The sequence below is a fragment of the Hibiscus syriacus genome, unplaced genomic scaffold (genome assembly GCF_006381635.1).
Source record: "Hibiscus syriacus cultivar Baekdansim isolate YM2019G1 unplaced genomic scaffold, ASM638163v2 tig00000764_pilon, whole genome shotgun sequence".
Classification (NCBI taxonomy): Eukaryota; Viridiplantae; Streptophyta; class Magnoliopsida; order Malvales; family Malvaceae; genus Hibiscus; species Hibiscus syriacus.
Window position 1 is genome coordinate 624,536 of NW_024061820.1, and position 24,227 is coordinate 648,762.

At 35.5% G+C, this 24,227-nt stretch overlaps 1 protein-coding gene and 2 pseudogenes across 2 annotated transcripts; all 3 read left to right on the top strand.

The window, feature by feature from the left end:
* Positions 1–10,952: 10,952 nt before the first annotated feature.
* On the top strand, positions 10,953–13,898 carry LOC120215494 (AT-hook motif nuclear-localized protein 1-like). 2 transcript variants are annotated; one of them, XM_039213168.1, is made up of 6 exons: positions 10,953–11,268; positions 11,827–12,223; positions 12,719–12,786; positions 13,007–13,138; positions 13,301–13,462; positions 13,606–13,893. In XM_039213168.1, the coding sequence occupies exons 2-6, from the start codon at positions 11,872–11,874 to the stop codon at positions 13,891–13,893; spliced, it is 1,002 nt and encodes a 333-aa protein (XP_039069099.1). In that variant the 5' UTR covers positions 10,953–11,268; positions 11,827–11,871. The 2 variants fall into 2 exon arrangements, with proteins under 2 accessions (XP_039069099.1, XP_039069103.1); XM_039213172.1 differs by lacking the exon at positions 10,953–11,268 and having other exon boundaries at positions 11,872–12,223; positions 13,606–13,898.
* Positions 13,899–14,831: 933 nt separating this feature from the next.
* Positions 14,832–19,982, top strand: LOC120214680 (annotated as a pseudogene).
* A 2,405-nt stretch (positions 19,983–22,387) lies between these two features.
* On the top strand, positions 22,388–24,125 carry LOC120215514 (annotated as a pseudogene).
* Positions 24,126–24,227: the final 102 nt, after the last annotated feature.

The window sequence follows — 24,227 nt, forward strand, 5'->3', positions numbered from 1 at the left end:
CTACAAGAAAAGAAACCATGCAGGTATTATTTCTTTGAATTCGTAACTTATCATATTTATATATTTTACTAAGTATTGTTTATTTAAATTTACAGGAACATTGGAACATCGTGTTACACCATGGACTGAAAAAAAGATAACGAAACGTGTTGTGAAGTCAACGTCATGGAGAGTTGAACCATGTTCAAACACTTTGTTTCAAGTACTGGATAATAACTTAAATGGGCTAGTCGATCTAAATGCAAAGACGTGTAGTTGTATGAAATGGCAAACATCTGGTTATCCGTGTGGCCATGTTATAAAAGTTGCTCTTCATTTAAACCAAGATGATTCAAGCGCATACGCTATGGATTGCTACACTACAGAAGTTTATCGACAGACTTATGCCGAGATTGTCTACCCTATTCCACATCCTTCTGAGTGGGACATACCAGATGACTTACAAACAGTTTTGCCACCAGCCATGGACAGAAGGCTACCTGGCCGACCAAAAAGTCACGATCGTATACCGTCTAAGGGTGAAGAGAAGAAGAGATCGACATGTAGTCGGTGCAAGGAAAGTGGTCATACAAGGTTGACATGTGGATCACCAGTGCCATCAAAATCATCTTTTCCTCTACCAAAATATGGATCCTCATCAAAATCCAAAGCTCATATGGTGTCAAGCAAAAGGCAATCATCTTTAAAATCCCAATCACGATTGGCTTCACCTTTTGAGACTGTTAACTTAGGTGATTTTTAAATGCAAACGTTGTATTATGTGGATTTTATGTGTGAACTTTTAACATTTTCAGTTGAATTAATGACTCAGGCCAACCATTTTGACTTAACCAACTCTTGTTATTCAGTTGTTATCACTATTAGGCATGCATTTGACTATCGCAACACGGAAAATACAATCGCAACGCGAAATGAAAATCCCAACATGAAAATCGCAATGCGGAAATGAAAATCGCAACGAGAGAATCGCAATGCGAAATGAAAATCGCAATGCGAAATGAAAATCGCAACGAGAGAATCGCAATGCGAAATGAACATCGCAATGCGAAATGAAAATCGCAATGCGAAATGGAAATCGCAATGCGAAATGAAAATCGCAATGCGAAATGAAAATCGCAACGAAAGAATCGCAATGCGAAATGAAAATCGCAATGCGAAATGAAAATCGCAACGAGATAATCGCAATGCGAAATTATAAACGCATTGCGATTTTCATTTCCGCATTGCGATTTTCATTTCGCATTGCGATTCTCTCGTTGCGATTTTCATTTCGCATTGCGATAGTCATTTTTGCCTTCAACATAATGCAGATTGAAATCAACAAAATCAACCATTACATTTCAATCAATTAAACAAGCACAAATAAGAATTATGTTCGCATCAATTACACAAATCAACTTTTACAAATCATCTTTTACAAATCAATTAAACAATCAAAAAATAAGCAATAATTCTTATTTCCGATCATCTACTATTGAATCAACTTTTACAAATCAATTAAACAATCAAAAAACAATCAATTAAACTATTGAATCAACTTTTGCAGCTCGACATCATTTTCACGCAGTTCACTTCTGAGATTAACCTGCAGAAACCAAACATTTGTTCAGACAACACTTTCTACAAATTATTGAATTCTAGTTACTTAACCAAACATTTTCAAACCAAAAGTATATAAACTTACCAATTGTTTATGGAAATTTTTATAACGCGGATGCAGGTAGGCAGCGTCTCGTATATATCGATTTAGCCATATAATGCCGAAACCACAAGCCTACTGCAGCTTTATCTCTATCGGTGGGAGGTAGATACTTGATGCTTCCCGTCGTCAAACGCTCCAACGCCAAGCATACGAGAGGACCACAATCTCCTCTGGCTCCGCTCGTTTGTTGTGGCGCGGTCTCGTCTCTAATAACTGTAATATTGAGCTTCTTTGGCTTCTTGTTTCCAGAACGAGTCCAATAATTGATCGCATCCAAGAATTTAGCCAAATGAGAGCTCCATCCCTTAATAACATCTCTTAAATCAGCCAATGATATGTAATTTATCATGCTGTCATACACTATTGTCTTAAGGGATGGGAGCTGAAGCTCGACGAGAATCCAATGTTTACGTTCCAAAACAGGGATAAACACCTGCAATCATAAGTAATAATTCATTCATTTGCGCACTTATTTCATAAAACCTTTAAACTCAATCTAAAATAAATACTAACCTTATCGACCTCCCACCATGCAGGATAAAGTTTAGCTTGTCCATTGCCCAAATCAAATGATTCATCTCGTGCATTCTTCAAGTGAACGGCGTGAAAAGACGTCGGCATTATTGTATATCGTATATTTTTATTTTTCTTAAGTTTTCTTATTATTAGAAGACGTGTCACCCACGCATCGATATGCTGTTTTACAAAAAAAGACATATATTAGTGACTTACATAAATTTAAAAAAAAATTAATCAAATTGAAATATAAGAAAAATATAAGACTTACCCCCCCATCGAAATAGCCATTGTCTTCGACCCCTAATAATACGCCCCACCAAGGCCGTTCAAGCAACAAAAAGATATCATCGGTGAGCTTGCATATGTCAGTGAAACACCCCTTGCTCCGCTCATGTAGATAAAAATCAACTGCGGTCTTAGCCCAAAGGGTGTTATCCAAAATTGTGTCCGGTAGTTGTTCCCTCTCCTCTTCAGATACCGGTATGGTACTGGCCGGTAACTCATACGAGAGCCAACTTGAATCCATCATGTCCGGCACGACAGAGGGTTTCTCAAGAAGCCTACATATGACGCCATGTGAATCGGGCTCTTGAATGGTGGGAGGGACCTCTTCAATGATGACAGTGGCCTCTTGAACGGTGGGAGGGGACTCTCGAGGAATGATATGGGGGGCCTCTTCAACGATAGGAGTGGACTCTTGAGGGATGACAGGCGAGTCGGGCTTCTTCTTGCGGTGTCTTCGCACTATTGGGGTGTACGGAGACTTAATAGCACGTGCACGCTGTCTGATGCGTGAACTCCGTCGTGCAAGCATAACCCGACGTAAAGCATCCACTCTATCGGGCCGCTAAATAATTAAATACAAAAATCAGTAAATAAACAGACATGATATTTAAACAGTGAAAACAAAGACAAATATGTTTCAAACTTGCATTGTATTCACCCAAGTCATTATTCTATCATAGTTCACAAAATGCATCAGATAACAAAGAAAAATATGTTTCAAACTAATACCCTGAAGTTAGTATTTGTTTTGTCTATTGGTTGAAGTAAATTTATCCATTCAAGTTTCAATTTGCAGAAGAAGAAATAGTTTACTTTCGCAACACGAAACTTAAAATCGCAACGCGAAACCAAAATCGCAACGCGAAATGAAAATCGCAACGACAGAATCGCAATGCGAAATGAAAATCGCAACGAAAGAATCGCAACGCGAAATGAAAATCGCAATGCGATTTTGGTTTCGCGTTGCGATCTTGTCGTTGCGATTTTGGTTTCGCGTTGCGATTCTGTCGTTGCGATTTTCATTTCGCGTTGCGATTTTGGTTTCGCGTTGCGATTTTAAGTTTCGTGTTGCGAAAGTAAACTATTTCTTCTTCTGCAAATTGAAACTTGAATGGATAAATTTACTTTCAACCAAAAGACAAAACAAAGACAAATACTATTTCACAGTGTTAAAGAATACACAGTTTAGCAGAATTGGCAGCAACCGAACAAATTTACTTTCAACCAAAAGACAAAACAAAGACAAATATATTTCACAGTGTTAAAGAATACACAGTTTAGCAGAATTGGCAGCAACCGAACAAATTTACTTTCAACCAAAAGACAAAACAAAGACAAATATATTTCACAGTGTTAAAGAATACACAGTTTAGCAGAATTGGCAGCAACCGAACAAATTTACTTTCAACCAAAAGACAAAACAAAGACAAATACTATTTCACAGTGTTAAAGAATACACAGTTTAGCAGAATTGGCAGCAACCGAATAAATTTACTAAGCAATCTAAGTGAAATGGCTAATCTAAGTGAAATTACGAGTAAATTTATCATTAAGTTAAATATGGAAAATCTTAAACTTACCTCGTTGCGTAGAGTATGAACCTCATTCTGCAACGATACTATCATCTCACGTAGAGCGGCAACCTCACCACGTAAAGTTGACACCTCCACACGCCATGCACCATCGTTATCGCGTAGAGTACCGATCTCCTCACGCAAGGCATTGACCTCATCACGTAACTCCCTTGACTCATCCCGTTGAGGTGGAGGTGGAGAACAGGGAGATAGGAGTCGTGGCATCTTTGCCGGTCGCCTATCATGAGGTGATGGTGGAGAAGAGGCTCGATGATGTGACGGGATAGGTGATGGCTCTCGTTCTAGAGGTGTATAGTCGTCACGATCGGGTGATGGCTCTAGGTGAGGTGATGGCTCTCGAATTGGAGGAAGTGGATGCTGCTCATCATCCGTGCCATCAAAAAAACTCTGACTAGCTTGCCACCAATCAGTGGCAAGCTCTTCCTCCGTGGGTGACAGTCTTTGTAATGGAATGTTGGCCTCCTAAAATATAAAAACTCAAACAAAGTTAAACGTCTACTATTAATAACTTGTTTATATATTATATGAAAGTATTTGTGTTAACTTACATTATTTATTGTGGCATATGGTATTAAGTCTTCCCAATCCAACAGAGTTTTCCTCTTCCAGGAAATAGCCCTGGGAATATCATTTGACGTTTTTATTGCATATGTACGCATGCTGGGGAAAGCCTCGAATATCCAAATCTACAAACAATATAATAACAAAATTAGTAATTGTTAAATAATTAATTATAATTTTAGAAACATTATATAGAAATTCTTACCTTAAAGGCCCAAACAAAGCCTGACAAAGTGTATTTGGACCCATCGCCCCGCAAACTTTTGCGGTCATCAAAGGCAGACGACAACTTAGTCCAGGTAGCTTTCCATATATACGAACCCCACGGAAACAGATTCCATGCATTCAGGTCCTCTACCAATATTATTAGCTCCCGATGAATAGGTTGTCTGGCCTCTCTGCCTAAAAAGCCGGCATACACAAGTAGTAGAAGGCATACTCGGACAACATCGACGTCTTCCATCCGAGTGAAACCAGCTTTCTTATTAAATAATTTCTTCAGGTCGTCGACATGTAGGTTCGGCTTCTCCATTGACTCATCCGGAAAAACCCGGGATAACCATGATGGGCGGGCGATATGACGAGTGTACCGGCCTACATCATCGTGTCCGAATCGTAGACCAGTGATTAAGCAGAACTCCTTCCGCCCAAAGCAAGTATACGCTGGTGGAAAATGAAACCATATCTCTTCCTCACCACGTTGTATACTGTCGGGTAGATTTGATGTCATGGTCTGAAGCCACAAATGGGTCAAATTAGCATCTCCACCCGGATGCTGTACTCTCAGCCATGGCCCGAAGCAGGTTTCCTCAAACAATTGTCTTTGAGCAGGTGAAAGCTTCTTTGCAATTGTAGTGGCCAGGCTGACTTTATTTCTCAAGGTCAATTGAGCCGAAAAAATTTCTACAAAAACAATAAACATACCAAGTTAGATATACCAAAAACTACACTGTGAAGATATACCAAAAACAATAACATAAAAAGTAGTAGTTTATTCTTGAAACTAAAATTTGCAACACTGTTTTGTCTTTTGGTTGAAATGAAAATCGCAACGAGAGAATCGCAACGCGAGATGACAATCGCAACGAGAGAATCGCAACGCGAAATGAAAATCGCAACGAGAGAATCGCAACGCGAAATGAAAATCGCAATGCGATTTTGGTTTCGCGTTGCGATTCTCTCGTTGCGATTTTCATTTCGCGTTGCGATTCTCTCGTTGCGACAGTCATTCTCTCGTTGCGATTTTCATTTATCTCGTTGCGACTCTTCTGCAAATTGAAACTTGAATGGATTGCATTACTTCAACCAAAAGACAGAACAAAGACAAAGACAAATACTAACTTGAAAATCGCAACGAGAGAATAGCAACGCGAAATGAAAATCGCAACGACAGAATCGTAACGCGAAATGAAATCTAAGTGAAATGGTTAATCTATTATTGAAATGACCAGTAAACTTATCATCAGTTTCAATATGAAAAACCTACAATAATGCAAACATTTCAAAATAAAAATAATTAAAAAAACTAACCCTCGGAGGTTGATTTTCCATTTCTGAATATTGTGAGGGATTTCTGACCGTGAATGGTTGTGAGGGATTTCGCCGGAGATGGGGACGGAAATCTTCGGAGATGGGGACGGATTTCTTCGCCGTAGAGAGTGAGAGATGGAGATGGGACTGAGTTGTGATTTTAGGTTTTAGGTTATGAGTTGCGATTACGGGATTTTGTCTTAATATTCTTTTTGTAATTTGAAAATAAAATACGCGTAGCGATTATAATGGCGCTTTAAATATCGCGTTGCGATTTACGGATACGCGTTGCGATTTTATGTATTATCGTTGCGATTTACGGATACGCGTTGCGATATACGGATACGCATTGCGATTTACCCATACGCGTTGCGATTTACGGATACACGTTGCGATTTACGGATACGCGTTGCGATTTATGTGTTCGCGTTGCGATTTTCATATTCGCGTTGCGATTATTGAAAATCGCAATGCGAATTTGTACTATCGCATCGCGATTTTCAAGAATCGCGTTGCGATTTTGGAAACTGATTTGCGATTCTGGGGATCGCGTTGCGATTTTTATTTCGCGTTGCGATTTTGTTGGTCATTTTGGCAAATCCAAAAAAAGTTGGTTAAAATCGTATATTATAACTTTTTTTTGGTCACTGAGGCGATTTTCTCTAATATTTAAGGTAAAACATATTAAATAATAAATATAATTATATAACTATAATTAAAAAATAAATTTGGGATTAAGAAAATCATAACAAAATGATATTGTTTGGTTTAATTTTTTTTAAAAAAAACAATCTCACATGGTTAAGAAACATATAAGAGCATCTCAAAAGTCTAAAGAGTAAAAATATGAGAACAAAACAATCTCACATTGCTAAGAAATATAGAAGCGCATCACAACTAACTTCTATAAATAATATAGGTAATTTGGCATTCAAAATCATGGAGCCTTTTGTCGAGCATTGAGTGAACTATTATTTAACTTCAATCAAGCTCGAATTTTAGGCTTCAATCGAGCTTCTAATTTTTTTTGAGTTAAGTCTTTTTGAGTTCAAATTTCAATATTATATTTCGAGTTTGAGTTGAACTTGATAATTTTTAGCTTGTGAGTTTGAGTTGAGTTGAGCTTACTTTTAAAGTTTTCAAGTTCGAGTCGAGCTCAGCAATACTCGAGTTCGATTTGGCTCGTTTAACAAACGACGTTGTTTGGTTTAATTTTTTTTTTTAAATAAATAAATAATATCGGTTTTTTTTGTTTTTTCTGGTTTTCAGCCGGTCTGGTTCGAACGGTTTAGTGATTCTGGCCGGTTCACTAATAGCGATTCAACCGGTTTAGATTGAACCGGACTAAGTAACGGTTCCCGGTTGAACCGATTAAACCGATCCGATTTTCAAAACAGAGAATATTCAAGTAGTTTTGGATTTGACTTTGTTTGTCTTTTTCGATCACGGTGAATTTCAAAATCTAAAAATATGTATAATTAATTTACTAATAAATGTAAAGTTTTATATAACTAATTTATTTTTGAAAAAATATATATTAACCCACACTTCTTTATTAATCTTTAAAAATCTCTTTATAATTTTATTTAGTTTTTTTAACTGTACTATTCTTTTCTTCTAACTATTTTATTCTTTATATAAAAGGAAAATTAGAGATTTTCAAGATCGGGGACTTATAATCTAATATTGATCAAGATTAAAGTCAAGTTTAGTTGATTTTAAGTTGCTCTTTTACTTAATTAACGCTCATTTTTGTCTATATTTTTTGTTAAATATAATTTCGATAAATGTGATATCTAACTTTTTTTTAGTTAAATACCTAATTTTTTAATGATATAATTATCTAACTTTTTAAATTATATATATTTAATTCTTATTGATTCATAGTTATAATTTTAATAATATTTAATTAAATATATAATATACGTTGTAGATTAAAAGTTAGATGTTAAAACTTTAAATATGAAAATATGTAATTAAGAAATTATGAAATATTAAATTATGTTCAAAAGTAAAAATTGAATATCCAATTACATCATTAAAAAATGAAGTACCTAATCACAACATCAATGGCATCAAATAAATTAAGGTCGTATTTGCTCAAATGCCCCAAAACTATTTTTAACCTATTTTCAATGAGTAACAATTTATAGTACCATTATAAAAGTTGGAACTAAATTAGATACCATTTGATAAGACGACAATTGACACCAACTCGAATAATAAAAAATAAATAAAATATTACTTTTTAAATCTAATAAATGATATAACAAATATATTATGTATCGATAATCTCTAGATCAGATGTTTATTTAACTTTCAACTGATATTTCTTTTTTAGATTATGAATATACCATTCATTAAGAACATCTCCCTTTCTAAATATATATTATTATCCCTCTTCCACCTAACTCAAATCAAACCAGAGTGCTAAATCACTGGCCGTTGTGTGTTTTTACGACTCAAACCGCACATTAGAAACAGATGCTCGTGTCCACGTATGACGATAACACCAACAACTTAGGTGCTTATGAAATTGAGAAGACGATGGCCAAAGACAAAAGTCCTAGGTTGTTTTCTCTCGTGTAAGACTCAGAAATACAGTATATGACTTGCGTCAATTATGTGAATCAACTAACCGTCAACTGACATTTTTAGGATTATTTTAATATACTAAATATTTCATTAGTGGGGAAAGACCCTGGGGGGTGAGACCAAATCCAAAATTTCCAAATACTGGTCGGGGTAAGTTGGGGACAGCCTATCTTAAACGATCTTTGAAAATTATTCAAAAAGTAGGTAGGCCCCTTGTCTTCACACTCATCCTCCACTTACACTATACTACGTGGCTGTCTTTCACATTAACAATCCACCCATCTTAGCTCACTATTTTCTAAGGTAAATTATTTATTTAGTTAATGATCTATCATTTAATTTTTTATCTTTTATCACTCAAGTTTTTTTATAATAATATATAATATTACGTTTTAATTTTATATAAATTATTTGTATTTAAAAATGAATAGTGACGCTAACATGATATTTTTTATCTGTTAATGTTGATTTGGTATTATCTTATAATAATATTTTAGTGTCACTGTTAATTTTTAACACGTGTTATCAAAACATAGTCAAAACGTATATTATATATGATTTTGAAAATTAATAATAATTAAATGACTAAAATAAAAACCAAGTAATAAGTTAATGACTAAAAAATAGTTTGCCTTTTTTCATTTTGAATGAATTTTTTACATTAATGTATATGTTTATTACAAAGGTATGTTTATTACAAAGGAAATGAAATTATAAACATTTCGTTTAACAAATCAATCGACTTAAGTGATTAAAGATATAATTGTTATCATTGAAAGTTTTAGGTTCGAACACCAATAATTATAAGATATTAAACATTTATTGTTAAATAATTAAAAATCTTTAAAACATGTATTACTATTTGTAACCACTCTAAATTAATAAAAAAAAATCTATGTATTAAAAGTATGATTACAAGAGAAATTAAATCATGAAATTGACTTACAAACTTAACGTTAAACTGTATTGGAAAATGTTTTTAACTTTAAAACTATTATAAATCCAATATAAATATTTCATTGAACCTTAAAATATTTGGAATAAATATTTTTAAAATAAAAAAATTAATGCGTTTCTAACGAGTAATGGGATAGGCCATAAATATTAGGGCAAATTAGGAGTTTAGTACATAAATTATCGGTTTTAGTCTATTTTAATATTTAAACTTTTTATTTTTAAAAAATCATACCTAATTTTTTTCATTTTAGTACAATTGTTCAAAATTAAACGTTAAATTAAAAAAAATAAAAAATTAGGTACTAAAATAGATCAAAATTTATAGTTTAGATACTAAGTGTTTTAATTTTTTAATGGCGATATATTAAAATGAAATAAAAAAATAAATATTAAGTATGATTCTGAAAACAACTGAAAGTTTAGGTGTTAAAACAGGCTAAAATTAATAGTTTAGGTATTAAATGCGTAATTTTTCTTAAATATTATTCAATTCCGTTACGTGACGTAACACAGTAGCGTGCGAGAGATTATCCAATCATATCCGACCATCAGACAATCTGTCTTTCACCCTCACGTCACGCTATCACCACTCAGTCACCAACGCTAAAGATCAGAAACGCTCATAATTAAAATATATGTTAATATATTAAAAAATGGTGAAAGAACAAGCAAGAAAAGAACAAAAAGAAAGACCAGTCCACACTCTTCGGTGGCAAAACCGTGAATAAGAAAACAAGCCAAGGGCAATATCTATGATGTTCACTCTTTATTTGTGAAAAAAAGAAAAAAAGCAAGTTACCAGCAAATAAAATGTCGAAGGCTACTACTGTCTATACCTCCTTGGATGCAATATATTTATTAATCAAATTTTAATTTTTTTTAAAATTTTTAAATTTTAAATTCAAAATATCAGCTTTAAAAGAATTACGGACTCATTTAATAAAAAATAGCATAACTTTAAAAAAGGTGGGCCCGCCAACGCCAACTTTCCAGCTTTAACTGGAAGACACAAATTAATATTTTAGGAAAGTATTAACTTTACTTTTTCTCCTTATTTTATTTCACACTTCTCTTTTGACCAAATTACTATTTTACCCCATTTTCAATTCAATTTCCCCCTCAACCGGACGTCAAATTCCTTCTTAACCAAAATTTATATATCGGGATTATCAATTTTACCTACTAATTAATATTTATGTTACATCTTATTAAAATATTTTTATTTTTCAATTTTTTTTCTTTTTTTTTCCTGTGTGTTATCTCTGTGTAAAAAAGTACCTGTTCAGACAGGGAAAATAAAAGAACCGGCCAGCGATTTTCTGAAACCCAGTGTTTTTTTTGTTTTTATAAACTTCGGGGATCAGTTTCTTTTTTTATTTAAAAAAAAAGAAAATTTTGTTTGGTTGGATAGAAAAAGCTTTTGAAGTACTTTGATACAGGAAGATGTGAACAGGTTCGAGAGGAACAGTGTCAGTGAAGAGTTTTTTTCTTTCTTTCTGGGTAGTGTACTTGAAAGTTATACAGGTCATGATCTCAACATTTAACATTAAATTTATTTTTGCCGTAAAAATGAAGAAAAAAAACTTCTTTAATGATTTTCTTTTTTTTCCCATTCATATGAAAATTGATTTTTTCCTCTTTAAAAATATTGATTGGGTTACAGTTAAATCTCTTTTTTTTTTACAGTTTTTTTCTTTTAAAGTTAAGCTTCGGTGGGTTGAGTGTTTTTATGCTTAGCTATCAGTTGTTTTTTTTCCAGGTTGATTGTGTAATTATTTCTTTCACATTAAAATTTCAATTTGTGTTAAGGGACTATGATCATACTAAACTGAAAGCTGATCATTTTTTTATTTGTTTTTAAATTGAGGATCTTGTATGATGGGGCAAAATCTCAAAGTATCTATTTTTAAAAACTTTAGCTTCCTGTTTTACTCACTGTTTGTGTGTGTGTGTGTGTGTGAAGTTTAATGTATTTCGGAGTTGTAGTGATCTTGTTTCAGCTGCAAGTGAAATAGAAACTATGAGGACATTGTATAGATTGATTGTTTTCTGGTTTTTGATTGGTGGATTTCTGTTTCATAGGTGAGACTAGCTTGGAGTTTCTGTTAAGTATAATTTAATATTTGCATGGAGACAAATCCGGGTGTTACAGTGATCGGAGCAGAAGCTCCGTCGGCTTATCAAATGGCACCGAGGACCGAAAATGCCAACCAGATTGGTGGTGGCGGCTCGACAGCAGTGGATGTTTCACCAGTTAGTGTTGGGTTAACTGGTAGCATAGAAAAGAAAAAGAGAGGTAGACCTAGGAAATACGGGCCGGGCGGGACAATGGCGAGGGCATTGTCGCCGATGCCGATTTCCTCGTCTGTCCCGCCCGGCGCAGGCGATTTCTCGAGTGGTGGTGGAGGGAAGCGTGGGAGAAGTCGAGGTAGCGGTTACCAGATTAAACATCACAAGGGAATGGACATGGAGAATTTAGGTAATAAGCCCTTTTAGCATGCTGTTGTCTTTGTTCAAATTCGATTTAGTTATAGATTTGGTTGCGGGCATTAATGTTTCTGGTTCGAAACTAAGAGCAATTAGTCATGCACTAGTGTCGAAAATCGGAACACTACAAGAGATTCTACATGTGAAGTTGATAATACTTGTTGAACCTTTTGTGGGACCTTATATGAGATGCCGTTGTTCAGATCTGAAAGGATATTTCTGGTTTCTGAGAATGAAAAAGTGGCCCTTTTGTGTCTGTATGGGGCTGAGGAATATTCTTCGAGCGTCTTAGATTTCTTTTCATCAATTATTTTTCGAGATTCGCCAGTAGGAACAAAATGAATCTTGTTAAAGCAGCAAGATCGACTGATTAGTAATGTCCAGTTTAAAGGGCTTTGTTCTGATCATACTAAATCCCAACCATGTAGTAGATGACAAACGGGGTAATGTGTATGTTTGACAGCGAAATTCATTTTGCTTTTTATAGGTGAATGGGCTGCTACTTCGGTCGGGACAAATTTTACGCCTCATGTAATCACGGTCAACGCTGGTGAGGTATGTTTCGATATGGGAAAGAGAGAGGAGCATAGAACATTCTCGTGCTTCATTTTCTATCATTATCAAATACTTGTATAGGATCTCTGCTAGATCCATTCTTTTTCTAAAACCTTGGAGCGTGGTCGCATATGACGACTGCAGGGGAGAATTTATTGATCTCTTCGGTGCTGTCTACGTTTTTCCTTACTTGATTATTCGATTTTTGTGGTGTTTTAAGGATGTTACGATGAAGGTGATTTCCTTTTCTCAACAAGGACCGAGAGCTATCTGCATCCTATCAGCTAATGGAGTAATTTCTAATGTTACACTTCGGCAGCCTGATTCTTCGGGGGGCACTCTAACATATGAGGTTTGGCAATTTTGAAATCGCTATACATTTTGATTTTTCCTGAGTTTCCAGTAATATTTAGATGTGTTAAAACAGGATTTATTTTTCATGACATGAATTTCTTACACTGTTTTGAGTTTCTGATCCTTTATAGAAAACCTCATCTGTCATGTTTTCTCGTAGGGTCGGTTTGAGATACTTTCCTTGTCCGGATCCTTCATGCCTACGGAAACTCAAGGAACAAGAAATCGATCCGGAGGGATGAGTGTGTCTTTGGCAAGCGCTGATGGTCGTGTTGTAGGGGGAGGAGTTGCTGGACTTCTGATAGCTGCCAGTCCTGTACAGGTAAAGCCCTTTAGTGCTGAGTTTTCCATCCGATTAGAAGCAATAAAATGTTTAATGAGATTGTCGATTGGCCCTTCTACCAGTAGTGTGGGAAAGTATGAACATCTAGTCACACATTGCCTAATCTTTTGTTGAATTATCAGGTTGTGGTGGGGAGCTTTTTACCGGGAAACCAGAACGACCAAAAGTCGAAGAAGCAGAAAATCGAGTCCATACCGGCCACTGTTGCACCAAACCCGAGCATCGTTGCCGCACAGGATTCAAATGCGGAAAAAGAGGATGGCATGGATGTAGTTTTGTCGCAACAAAATTTGAATGCCCTGAAACCAAACCTCACCACTGCTACCTTCCGGAGAGAAAATTGGGCGACCGCCATGCAGGAGCCAAGGAATTCGGCAACCGATATCAACATTTCTTTGCCTGCAGGTTAATCCGATAAAACCAGAATCGATCATCCCGGACTTAGGAAGCTGACTAGATTAAAAATTCCTGATATTTCTTTCATCAGAGAGTACGGAGTGCCATCTGTGGTTGAATGTTTTTATGTAGGATAAAGTAGGGATAACATTACTGATATCCAACTAGGTGTTTAATGTCTCAGCCTCAGGCAAAGACATCCCTTGTCCCCCCCCCTTCTTCTCACCTGATTGATGAATTTATTGATGAGAACTGCACTGGATCTCTAAACATCTCCAAATTATGGAGTATTAATGAATTTTTCATCAGTTCTATCTGCTCTGGTTTCATTGATCATTAAGATTTATCGGATACAGTGATATGATGCATTTTGATTATGGTTGAGCAACCACCAAAATTTCGTTTGTTAAGCAACTAAAAAAGACATGAATTTTCAATATTTTATTTGTAACATGATATAGCTGAGTACGTAACCGAGCCACTTTATCAACCAACAAAAGTTAAAATAATTGAAAAACATTGATCTTAATCATTAGAAAATTATACGGTTTTGATTTCCTATGATCACATTCTCATTTGAAAATAAGAAAGCGCGATCCAAACCAACTATGAGAAATTGAAGTTAAGGTTTTGTTGTTAGGATATATATATGCATTACTATTTGCTATCACTAAGAATCTAACTGTTTTAACTTCCCCATTGACAAATGTTAGACAGAAGTTTGCAGGAAAACTGACAAATGTATATAGGGTAAGTTACACTAACGGTCACTAATGTTCTTTTTTTCAATAGCAATGTTGAGAGTTCGGATTTTGATGTAAAAAGTAAATTAAACGAGAGGAAAAAAGGCATAGAGATACGCCAGAACGTCAACGACGTATAACGTTTTCTGTCCTTGCATAAATTCGAATTTGTAAAGGACCATTTTGTAATTTAGTGAAACTTACTGACCTAGGCGGGAAGAAGAAAGAAATGGACTAGAAATGGTCAACAATTTTCACGCTGTATATAGACCCACTTCCCCGCATACGCTTCTTTCAAATTCCAAGCTTACGCCACAAGCTTCTCACTCTCTGTATCTTCCTGGTCGGCCTGGCTAGCTCACTCGCATTTCAATGGCTCGAAACAAGGTGAAATTCCACCACTTTGATTCTCTTTCAAACATTTCTTACTATTGTCAGGGTTCCCTCCTTTTCCCCTTCCAAATTCAACAATTGCATGTTAATACTTTTTGCACTCACTCCTTATTCGTTCGCTATGATTTTCATGTAGTTTTTGACTTGTTTCAACCGATTTTTTTCTGTTCATTTGATTAGGGTTTAGGGTTTTAATTTTTTTTCCTGTAATTGAATTGATAATTATTTTGGAACAGGAGAAATTAGTGTTATTGCTTGATGTCGGTCCATCAATGCACGGTGTTCTTCCAGAAGTTGGAAAGCTCTGCTCCATGTTAGTGGAGAAGAAGGTACTGCTTTCAATGAATGTACACTCACAGTCTTTCTGCTAATATTATGATATTTTCTACTTTCATTAAATATGGTAGCAAAAAATTTAAGGAAAATATATTTCTGATTGCCTTTTGTGTACGCAGCTTATTGTCAGCAAATATGATGAAGTGGGAGTGGTGGCATTCGGAACCGAAGGGTGACTCCTTTGTTTTGTGATGAATCCTAGCAACTTTTGGGATTAATTTTGACCAATTAATGGCTGCCTCCATATCAATGATTTTTAAGCTTTGTGAATCTTTAATCAAATATCAGTGTTGCATTATTTTAATGATGTTCCCCGTAAATAACAGAAACTAACAACGACCTTACAACGGAAGTGGGTGGTTATGAAAATATTACGTTGTTGCAAGATATCAAAGTTGTTGATGGCGATATTATTGACACTCTACAGAAATTGCCTCGTGGGACTTTAGATGGTGATTGTATCCCTTAATTTTCTGGATATTTTGTTAAGATAGTCTAATCTGAAAAGTATGATGTTTACCTTCATTCCATTGAGAGTTCTCATGCAAATCTTCTGGCAATATTTTTGGATAGGATTATTACTATTATTATTGTTGTTGCTGTTATATGAAGTTGAGGGATTTTTTCTCTGATAAAAAAATTTGCAAGACTTTGGTATTTTTTAAAATATTATTAATTGCTTTTAATTCTCTGTGTTTATTATTACTATTGTTACTATTTCGTGACTTCAAGAATCAAGTCAATTTTGTTGTTGTTGTTGTTGTTGTTGTTATTATTATAGATCATTATGCTTTTAAGTTTTCAATTGGCATATATTGCTGAAAGACAGTTGTTTTAGGAAAAAAATACTATTTAAGCAGGCTGTTTTTCTTCTCATGGCTGCATATTTGGTTCCTTAACTTTGGTAGTTCTTGATGCAATTGTTGTTGGGATGGATATGCTGATAAAGAAATATAAAGATACATTCAAAGGAAATAAGCGTCTGTGCCTTATTACTAATGCCATTAATCCTATAAAGGACTCTTTGGAAGGAAGCAAAGAAGGTCAGGTCGCTACCATTGCAGACCAGATGACTGCACAAGACATGAAAATGGAAAGTATTGTTGTGAGGGAAAGTTAAGTCAGGATGCAGATAAAAGAATAATGGACGAGAATGATCATCTCTTGAGTATATTTTCAAAGAAAACCTGTACACGGAATGTGTGTGTTGATAGTCCAACTTCATTACTGGGAGCACTTAAAACGGAAGAGTAACTCCTGTAACAATTTTCAGAGGTCATCTTGAGCTCAGTCCTCAGATGAAAATTAAGGTTAGACAATTAATGTCAAACATATACTCTTGAAGTAATTACATTCTTTTACTTATCTCTCCCCCTTCTCTTCCTGCGCCACTGCTTTTGACTTTATTTATTTATTTTATTTTCAGTTTAGGAAAAACTAATTATATGGATCCACTAGAGTGAAACTTTTTTTAACAGTTCCTCTGATATTTGTATTTGACTACCTTGTTCATTAATGATAGATGACGTCAAATATCATTTAACAACATTATAGTTGCTTTTAACATTTACTTCCGGGACATTTTGTGGCAGCAAGCATTATACTCTATGTGATGCCCATATGCATGGATACAAAGAGAGATGCTTGTTCCATTGAGTATAAGTAGGTGTTTTTTTGTGTGGAAATAGAACCATGCTTATCAGCATTGAGGTTCCCTGCATGGATACTCTATGTGAAACATTCTACTTGATGCTACACATTTGCTTGTACACCGAGTGGCGATCCAAGTTGCTATAGATGGATGATGAATTCTACTTGATGCTACACATTTTCTTGTACACCAAGTGGCGATCCAAGTTGCTATAGATGGATGATTGTCATCTTAATTTGCATCCCTTTGTGAGAACATCCGTTGTTTTGAGACTCGCTATGCTATTTCATCCTCCTTTGTTTAGGTTCCCTGCTTGCAGCTAATGGGCTGCATGGAGTGATGCCTCAATGGGTCATCATGATTCAATGGTGTTGTTGAGACAATAAATTAACATACCATATTGTGGTGTTAGGATTTTCTTCATGTTTGGTTCTCATTAGCTTTTGTGAAAAAGAATTCTGATATATAAATATATGACACTTAAGTATGGGTTTATAAAAGAACACAAGAAGAGAAGTTTCCCACTCTGAAGAAATACTCAGAAAAAGCACCTGCGACTAATAAGTTTGCAACACATCAAGTCAAGGTCGATTATGAGTATAAAAGTGTTGGCGACTCCAGTACTATGGTTATACCCCCAGAGCAAAGGATTAAAGGCCACCGTTACGGACCTCAAGTAGTTCCTATTTCAACTGCTGAATGGGATGCTGTCAAGTTCAAACCAGAAAAGGGTGTAAAGCTACTAGCATTTACTGATGCTTCAAAAATAAAACGGTAAGTTGCTTTATCTGAGATAAGTATATGTATATTCTGATTAAATTTGTTTCGAATGATTTTTTATACCATTTTTTATCCATGTCCTGCCTGGCAATTAACTGAAGACACTGCTTCATGAAAGATGTATGTCTTTTTATTGCTGAACCGGGCAATACAAGAGCCATTGTTGCAGTTTCTGCCATAGCAAGAGCAATGAAGGAAATAAATACGGTTGCAATCTTGCGATGTGTTTCGAGATAAGGACAGCAAAATGTTGTTTTGGGGGTCTTGACACCAAACATTTCACGAAATGATAAAATTGTAGGATTTTATTTCCTCTTCACTTAATCCTTCACTTGAATTTGTTACATACACATTCATGCTTCTACCCTTGTGAAACTTGTGATGCTCTCTGATTTTCCTATGCAGCCTGAATCATTTTATTTCAATTTTCTTCCTTTCACCGAGGACGTTCGTGAATATCTGTTCCCCTCTTTCAACAGTTTTCCAGCTTCATCGAAACCTAATGAACAGCAGCAAAAAGCAGCTGATGAATTGGTGCAGATGCTTGATCTTGCCCCATCAGGCAAAGAAGAATCATTGTTGCCTGAGTTCACCCCAAATCCTGTTCTGGAGGTACTTAAATATGCTTGTATTTTGTGTTTACTGCACAGCATGTGATTCTGATTTTTGTATCCTATGCTTGGTGGAATCTTTTATCACGTTACTTGTGCTTTGCTTTCTGCAACGTGAAAAACTGAATAATTACCTGTGATGCCTCCAAGTGACTATATGTTGGCTTGTTAATGCAAATCCCCTCCCCCAATGCACATTTGAATTATATGTTGTTTAGAGAAAGGGAAAGTATATGTGAACTACTAGAGTGAAACCCCAAATGCACATTTGAATTATTGTGTGGTTAGAGATCCTAGAAGCTGGCTGAAGGCCTGCCAAAGGTGATAGGGGTTTGAAGTTATTCATATTGGAGTCAGGAATAAGTAACACTTAAAATGCCTTCATTGTTTCTCTAATATTATTATGTGTTTTTAGCGTTTTTATCATCATCTAGAGTTGAAAGCAAAGCAACCAGATGCAGCTGTGCCTCCACTTGATGAAACACTAAAGAAGATCACTGGACCAGATCCGGTGCTTGTTTCTGAAAACAAGTCTGTTTTTGATGCATTGCATGGACACTTTGAACTCAAACCAAGCCCAAAGGTCGATTCTCATTAACATCTTTGAAGTAATGGAATTTATTAATCTTTAGCTTGTTTATTGTGGTATTAAGTGTTATCCGTTTGCAGCTGAAGAAATCATCTAGGCAATTTTATCGAGAGAAACAATCTGGATCAAATGCACATGAATCTGATGGTCAGGCGGTCAAATCCATTGAAAATCAACAGCCAGTTAAGATGGAGAAAATTGGAGATTCAACTCCTGTTCAAGATTTTGAAGCTATTCTGTCCCAAAGAGATAACCCAGAACGGGTCGGAAAAGCAATTAAGGAAACGAGAGAGAAGGTACTTGCCCAAGTGATACACTCCCATGAAGGAGATAATTATCACAAAGTGGTGGAATGTATAGCTGCTCTTCGTAAGGGTTTCATCATTGAGCAAGTATGTCCTCTATCCCTCTGTTTTCTACGCACCCATCCATGCATGTATATGTTATCGAAAATTCCCAATGTGCATTTTCCTGATTAGATAATGATGATGGTGGTGCTTTTGCTTGACTGTATTATAATCTCGGTAGTTCATAAGGAATTGTATCTGAATTCCTAAGTTTAGCATTCTACAAAACATCTATCAGTGTATTGGTCCTATGTTACATACAGACATTTTCCATTGCAGGAGCCAGCACCCTACAACGATTTAATGCGCCAGCTTCGCCAGTATTGCCAGGGGAAAGGAATCGAAAGTCTTCCACAACTTCTTGCATCAGGGGATCTCACTTTGATCTCCAAGTCAGAAGCTGAAGACAGGTTCCGCGGCATTCATTGAATACTTTAAAATATTCTCATTACTTCTATAAGCCAACTTAATTCTATGTCAATTTTTTTAATGTTACTTTTCTTTCTGAGCAGCAACGATACATATGAGGAGGCGAGAAGCTTTTTCGTTAAAATGGAGCAAAACCCCTAGGATTAGAGGTCTCTACATTTCTGTTTTTCTATTGTGTAGTTGGTTCTCATTTAATGTGCAGTAAACATAACCCTTTTCTTGTTGACCCGAGCAAAGATTATTTAAGATATATCAGTATTTTAGACTCATAATGTGTTAACAGTATTTTTGTCGTTATAATTATGTCTAAAGTGAGTAGTGTTAGAGGATCTTTCGATTGTTCGGTCGGAATGAACAATCGGAATCTTCAATAACCGGAAGGTATTGTGTGACCATGGTACCTTGTTTGTTGTTTTAGTTCTAGGATTTTAATCGACGCTGCAAAGGGTTTTGGGAGAGTCGCGATTAGGAAGGACATGATCCGTAGATTGTGTAGTATTTACCTTGTATATATTGCCACTATATAGAGGACCCCGTCGAAGGGTTTGAAAGTTTGAGGACTGAATTGTAGAACGGGGAGAGCTTGGAAGACCAATTGGCGAATAATGCATAGTTAGATGTATTTAAATATTATTACAAAATTATTTCTAAAAATATTAATTATTAAAATATTTAAAATATATTTATTAATAATGTTATTTATTATATTTGATGTTTATAAAAAAAATCAATAACAGAAGTTTTCTATAAAGTCATTCAAACAAATATAATTTTTCACGAGTGATTTTTCACAAAATAAACAAATATATATTAAACTTCTACATGTATGTATTTATGTTTCAATCAAATCATGATAGTAAACTTATTTTGTTTGCCTACCTCTGCTGTGTCTTTTTGAAAGGAAAAAAATCAGAAAGGTCAAACTGGCTGATGCCATGCAACAAGGAGATACCTCAACACTGTAAAAGAAGTTGCAGTTCAAGTATGAGAAAAGAATGGTAGGTAGAACCTATTTGAATTTGATTTACCAGCATAAAATTAACAATTATTTCTGATAATTTTATATCTTCAAGTTTGAATAAAAAAATTATTTTAAATGAATGATATGAGATTACTTAGAGTGTTAACATTCAGTAATATTTATGATAGTTTTATCTGATAGTAATGAGATTGTATAGTAAACTTGTTAAAAAAATAAATTCTATTCATTGACTTCTCATTTTTTTTTATTGTTAATCTCATGTTTTTGTTTTTATTCATGTAATACACTGTGTAATTGAATCATATCTCATACCCAAACTTAAAAATAAATAGAAAACAAAAACATAAACGTACTTATTCAAACTGAATTTATTAAGTTAAATTTGGATAAGAGAAGGAAAAGAAAAAACTTTACCGTGGCATGATATTTCTTTGTAAAATTTATATCTATTTCATAATTTATAATTGAGATTTATGATTCCTCTCTCAATAATATTATCTCTAGAATTTGGCATAAATTTTCCACTTAAGAATGCAATGGCATTGCACTCAACCTTTGTATGTGCCGTGGAATGATGTTGATATACACAATGTTTTCCAAGATTGCATTTGTAAAAGAATTGTTGTAGGCATAAATATTAATTAATATTCAAGTTAACATTACGGTCGCTGGCGTGTTTTGTTGGGCAGATAATTCCAGTGTGATGTAAGAATTTAAACATGTTGAATTGATGTACAGAGAGATCAGCAATGGAAATTGTTGTGAAAGCATTGACTTTTAAGGTAAACAATGCGGAGGAAAATCAACAAATGGAATATGCCGCCGGTAAGATTCTGAGTGATCGACGTCTGATGTATTTAAAAACCCTCACTTCGTATCACTCTTCACTCACCAATTCATCTTACTAACTCAGCCCTCTTTGTTCCTCTTGTGGACGAACTGCAGGTCTCCTTCGGGTTAAAAAAGGTCAGGTAACTGTTCTAAAGCTTTAACCAATACATTATTGCATGTGAAATTATGTTTGATTGTCGTCAAAAGTTTTAGATGTTGGGATTAGAATCCTTGATCGCCAGACCTGCTAGATGTCACCGTTAGGGTAGTAAATGAACTCAGTTTAAACTAACAAGGTTCTCTTCAAATTCATTTGCTTAAAATTTAAGGTATTCATGTTCGTTTAAATTTTTAATATCGTGTTCTTTTTTAAGGTGTTTGTGTTCAATTCGTTTAGTGTTTGCGAACATGTTCATTTATATGTCCTAGAAAATTATGAAGTTACACCCCTATTACTTAAGACCCTTAGACTTCATAATTTGAATTCCAAAGTTCATCATGGTTTATGTTTAGCCCCTACTTAAACTAATATTTAAAATGTAAAAATAAAAGGAAAATGAGAACTTGTTAAATGAGTTTGTTTGTGACAATAAACAAACTGAACATATTTCTATTCGTGTTCATTTGTTTATTAACTGAACACAATTTTTTATAATACTCTTTTATTTAACTTAATAAATAAACGTTATATGAATAATTCACGAATAATTTATCAAATGTTTTGTTCATTTACACTTGTAGTCACCTTACATGGATGACTATACGAACCTGAGCTAAGCTGTTCCTGTTGGGTTCTTGGTTTCGGTATTTGGGATTTGATTCTAGCACGGTTTGTTGTTCCCTTGAATTCCTTTAGTTCAAGGCAGACTGCAGTTATACTCTTGTTATTTTTCAACTTTTTCAAGTAGAAGACAACCATGGCTAGAAACCAGCTTGGAGTTCTCAATGCTCTTGATGCAGCAAAGACACAGTGGTACCACTTCACTGTAATTGTAATTGCAGAAATGGGATTTTTCACCAATGTTTATGACTTATTTAGCATCTCTCTTATCACTAAATTGCTCGGTCGAATTTACTACCATGTTGAAGGTGCCCCGAAGCCTGGAACTTTGCCTCCTAATGTAGCGGCTGCCGTTACTGGTACAGCCTTTGTTGGCACTTTAGCCGGTCAGCTTTTCTTTGGCTGGCTTGGTGATAAATTAGGTCGAAAAAAAGGTTTACGGACTCACCCTGATGCTCATGGTGATCTGTTCGATTGCTTCCATACTTTCCTTCGGGAAGTCTCCGACCCGTATTATGACGACACTTTGTTTCTTCAGGTTTTGGCTTGGTTTCGGAATCGGTGGAGACTACCCCATCATGTCCGAATATGCAAACAAGAAGACTCAGAGAAGCGTTTATCTCTGCTGTGTTTGCGATGCAGGGATTGGGGATTTTGACTGGTGGGATCCTTGCACTTCTCGTCTTGGTTCGATCATGCCTATAAGACGCCTACGTATTCGGTCGCTGGAAAAGACTCGACTGCACCGGAAGCTGATTATATTTGGCGGATCATACTCATGTTCGGAGCAGTTCCTGCACTTCTAACATACTACTGGTGTATGAAGATGCCCGAAACAGCTCGATACATGGCCCTTGTCGCTAGGAATGCGAAACAGGCTGCTTCGGACGTGTCCAAGGTCATGCAAGTAGAGATTGAAGCTGAAGAAGAGAAGGTAGATAAGATCGGAACTGCTTCATCGAACTCCTTTGGTCTATTTACTAGGGAATTCGCTCAACGCCATGGACTACACTTACTAGGAACAAGCGTGTGTTGGTTCTTATTAGACATTGCCTATATTAACAATCTGTTCCAAAAAGACATCTTCAGTGCCATTGGCTGGCTTCCGAAAGCCGAAACCATGAATGCGATTCACGAGGTTTATCGAGTCGCCATGTCACAAACGATCATTGCACTTTGCGGCACAATCCCCAGATATTGGTTTACGGTGGTGTTCATCGATTATATCGACAAGTTCACGATTCAATTGATGGGGTTCTTTTTTATGACCGTGTTCATGTTTGCTCTTGCAATCCCTTACGATCACTGGTTATCCAACAGTGCCGGGTTCCTCATCATGTATTCGTTGACCTTTTTCTTTGCAAATTTTGGACCCAATGCCACCACATTTGTTGTGCCGGCTGAGATTTTCCCAGAAAAGCTGAGGTTGAATTGCCACAGCATATCGGCCGCTTCCGGCAAACTCGTGGCCATAGTCGGGGCTCTCGGGTTCCCGTATGCGGCACAAAACAAGGATCCATCGAAGACTGACGCAGATTACCCGCCTGGCAATGGGGTTAGAAATTCATTGTTTCTGCTTGGAGGGATCAACTGCCTTGGGATATTCTTCACCTTTTTGGTTCCTGAATGTAAGGGAAAATCATTAGAAGAAATTACAGGAGAAAAGGAAGAGGCTGATGCTAATGATATGCAGCAGGCTTCTTCAACTCAAACATTCCCAGTCTGAATTAGCAAAGTTTATGTAATGATTTGTGGATCAAAATATCATGTAAAATAGCAGCATAAAAGCTTATATGAAGTTGAACTGTTGAAGAATTAGAATAATGTCAACTAATAGTATGATAATCCAACCTTGGCTTGTAGTTTACACTAAAC